Source organism: Rhagoletis pomonella, unplaced genomic scaffold (assembly GCF_013731165.1).
Source record: "Rhagoletis pomonella isolate Grant_MI unplaced genomic scaffold, Rhpom_1.0 Rhpom_scaffold_01684, whole genome shotgun sequence".
NCBI classification, from domain to species: Eukaryota; Metazoa; Arthropoda; class Insecta; order Diptera; family Tephritidae; genus Rhagoletis; species Rhagoletis pomonella.
In genome coordinates, this window is record NW_023460238.1 from 9,311 (window position 1) to 12,027 (window position 2,717).

Consider the following 2,717-nt stretch of genomic DNA (forward strand, 5'->3'; position numbering starts at 1 on the left):
ACAACCTTTTTAAGTAGAGCGTTCAAAACCAGGACAACACCTCTTATAAAGGTTCATAAATAGCAATAAGGCATGCCACAGAGTAGAATGGAATTATCCAATTGTATGTACTCACAAAAACACAAGGCATTACAATCCACAATGGCTTATTACGCCACATACATATGCATCTGTGTACATTCGTATGTACCTATGCATATTTATGTGGGTTTGAATGTACATAGAAAGGGGTGTGAATAAGATCCAACAGAAAAACAAGTAATAGTCTGTATAAAGCATTGTGCATTTCTGGTTGGTTGTGTGTAATGATATGGCTTTTTATTCTTTTCGGTCTCAACTGTTTAGAGCCGTCACAGTCCAATATGAGTATGTGTGAGAGTGCTTTTGCTTTTGCTGGCTGAATGGTGTCGTCAGTGTGTCTGAGATTTTCGTTAACTACATCGAAATGTTTATGTTAGTGTTATTCATACTATCGTTTAGATTTCCGCGCACAATCAATGAAGAGAGATGAAAGATATTAACGCGTGTTGTGCAAACTATGTCGAACATGTTTTACCGTCGGACAATTTGAATTCAATAAAGTACGACTGAAAATGAAGTGATCATGTTAAGGCTATGAAATGCATTACCTAAATAAAATAAAAAGTTAAGTGCTACTTTTTAAACAGATTTTTAGTGTGGAACTATGCCAAGACCTTCGCGTGAATCATATGGCGATCAAAAGCCTCCCTATTCGTATATTTCATTAACAGCAATGGCAATTTGGGATTCACCTGAAAAAAATGTTACCACTCAGTGATATTTATAAATTTATTATTGATCGTTTTCCTTATTACCGTAAGAATACACAGCGTTGGCAAAATTCATTGCGTCACAACCTCAGCTTTAATGATTGCTTCATAAAGGTTCCTCGAAGTCCAAACCGCCCCGGTAAAGGTGCGTACTGGACACTTCATCCACAAGCGCTAGATATGTTTCAGAATGGCAGCTTACTGCGGCGTCGGAAACGTTTTAAGTTACGCAAACATGATAAAGATTATTTAAAGGAGGAACTAGCCACGTGGACAAACCTTCATCGTCTTATTTTTAACAGCAGCAATGCACAAAACGCAACAGTATCCTCGGTAAAATTTCCACTTGCTGGTGACCCCGCACTATATTCACCCAATTTATCGGCAACATCTTCATTGACTGAACATTTAGATGTAATGGCACATCTAGTTCCGAATTCATCAACTTCTGCATTTTCATTGGGACCAGGATATCCGCAAACCACTATAGCGACTAGTACTCATGCAACATTCCAGACCTTCATACCACAAACTCGGGTATTATCTCCTATGCTGGACGTAACAACTGTCATTAGCAAATACCGACCAAAACGTTCTTTTACTATTGAAAGTCTAATAACACCTGATAAACTAGATTCAGTATCTTTAAAAAGTGTAAACAGTGATAAACCGATCTGCGTCGAAGTTTTTGACAACATAGAACAGCATGCTATCGAATCGAACCGCCAAATGTTACCTCAACTCGATTCAGTTATTAACGACGAAATGAGATACAAACAACTGCCTCCGTTGCACACTATCACTTCAACTACGAGTTTGCCATTTCTTCATTATACAACAGGGCCTAATAACATCAATTTGGAACATTGCAGAAACATTACTTCGATCTACGACATTCCAGTGCATCCGGTTTTAATGATGAAATCGCCAGTAGAAAGCTTAGAACCTTCGTATTATGGGAATGTAGATCTATCAACTAGCCAGCACACAACAGCCCATACGCAGCATAGACTAAGTTCCAGCTTACGAACTGTATGACGTCACTAATATAATTTTGTGTACATTGGGCTAGGCTGTGACATGCAATTTTTCGTCATGTCACTGTTTAGCTGCATAGGTCACTAGCACTGAAATTTATAGATGCGAGATAACTTGCAATCGGTGTGCTGACCAACAGAACTGATTTTGTTTGTACACAAATTACTTAGTAACGTAACCTTTGAGAAAAAATGCGCGGCAAAAAATTTCATAATTTCAATAATTATTTAGTTCCTAGTGGCTCATAATCTACAAATGTAACATATTAACGCTATGACAGTAATTTAAATCTCATTATTAAATTGTCAATTTTATGAAACAAACACTCGCATTGAAAATCGTTTAGCTGTATTAGTTAAGAAGAATCTAGTCCAATAACAAAGTAGTTAAAGTTGTACATAGGTGGGTTTTGATATTTTAATGAAGGCAATATTGTGCTGTCCTGGAATTACTTTTTATTTTTTAAGTGCATATGTACTAGAGATGGGCACGGGCCTAAATTTTCAGGCCCGGCCCGGCACGAGTGCAAAATCAACTTTCAAAAACACGCACGAGCCCGCACGTTAAGAATTTCAGTGGGGCCCGGCCCGGCGGGACACGTCCCAGTCCGGAAATAAAGAGCAAGTTTTTTATTGTATGTATACATAATTTTGTGTTTATGTATGTATATTTACTTAAGCGAATCAATTTTTTACATCAAAGATTTTTATAATATATTTTTTGGGAAGTAAAAAAAGTGAAAGGTATTTTATGTACAGATATGTAAATAAAACTACTAAGTATCTTATTTTTTCTATCGGTTTCCAAATATTTCCTTTTTTGCTCTTCTCTTATCAAAAGAGGTTTAAATATGTACAATTTTTTTTTTTTTTTTTATAAAAACAAAAG

The 2,717-nt window shown here is 36.4% G+C and overlaps 1 protein-coding gene across 1 annotated transcript; it reads left to right on the forward strand.

Moving 5' to 3' along the window:
* The first annotated feature begins 379 nt into the window (after positions 1 to 379).
* Positions 380 to 2,350, forward strand: LOC118752604 (fork head domain-containing protein FD4-like). Its single transcript, XM_036487493.1, is given in 2 exon segments — positions 380 to 778; positions 780 to 2,350. Coding segments are annotated over 2 exon segments (1,143 nt in total). The 5' UTR covers positions 380 to 685; the 3' UTR covers positions 1,830 to 2,350.
* The last annotated feature ends 367 nt before the right edge of the window (positions 2,351 to 2,717 follow it).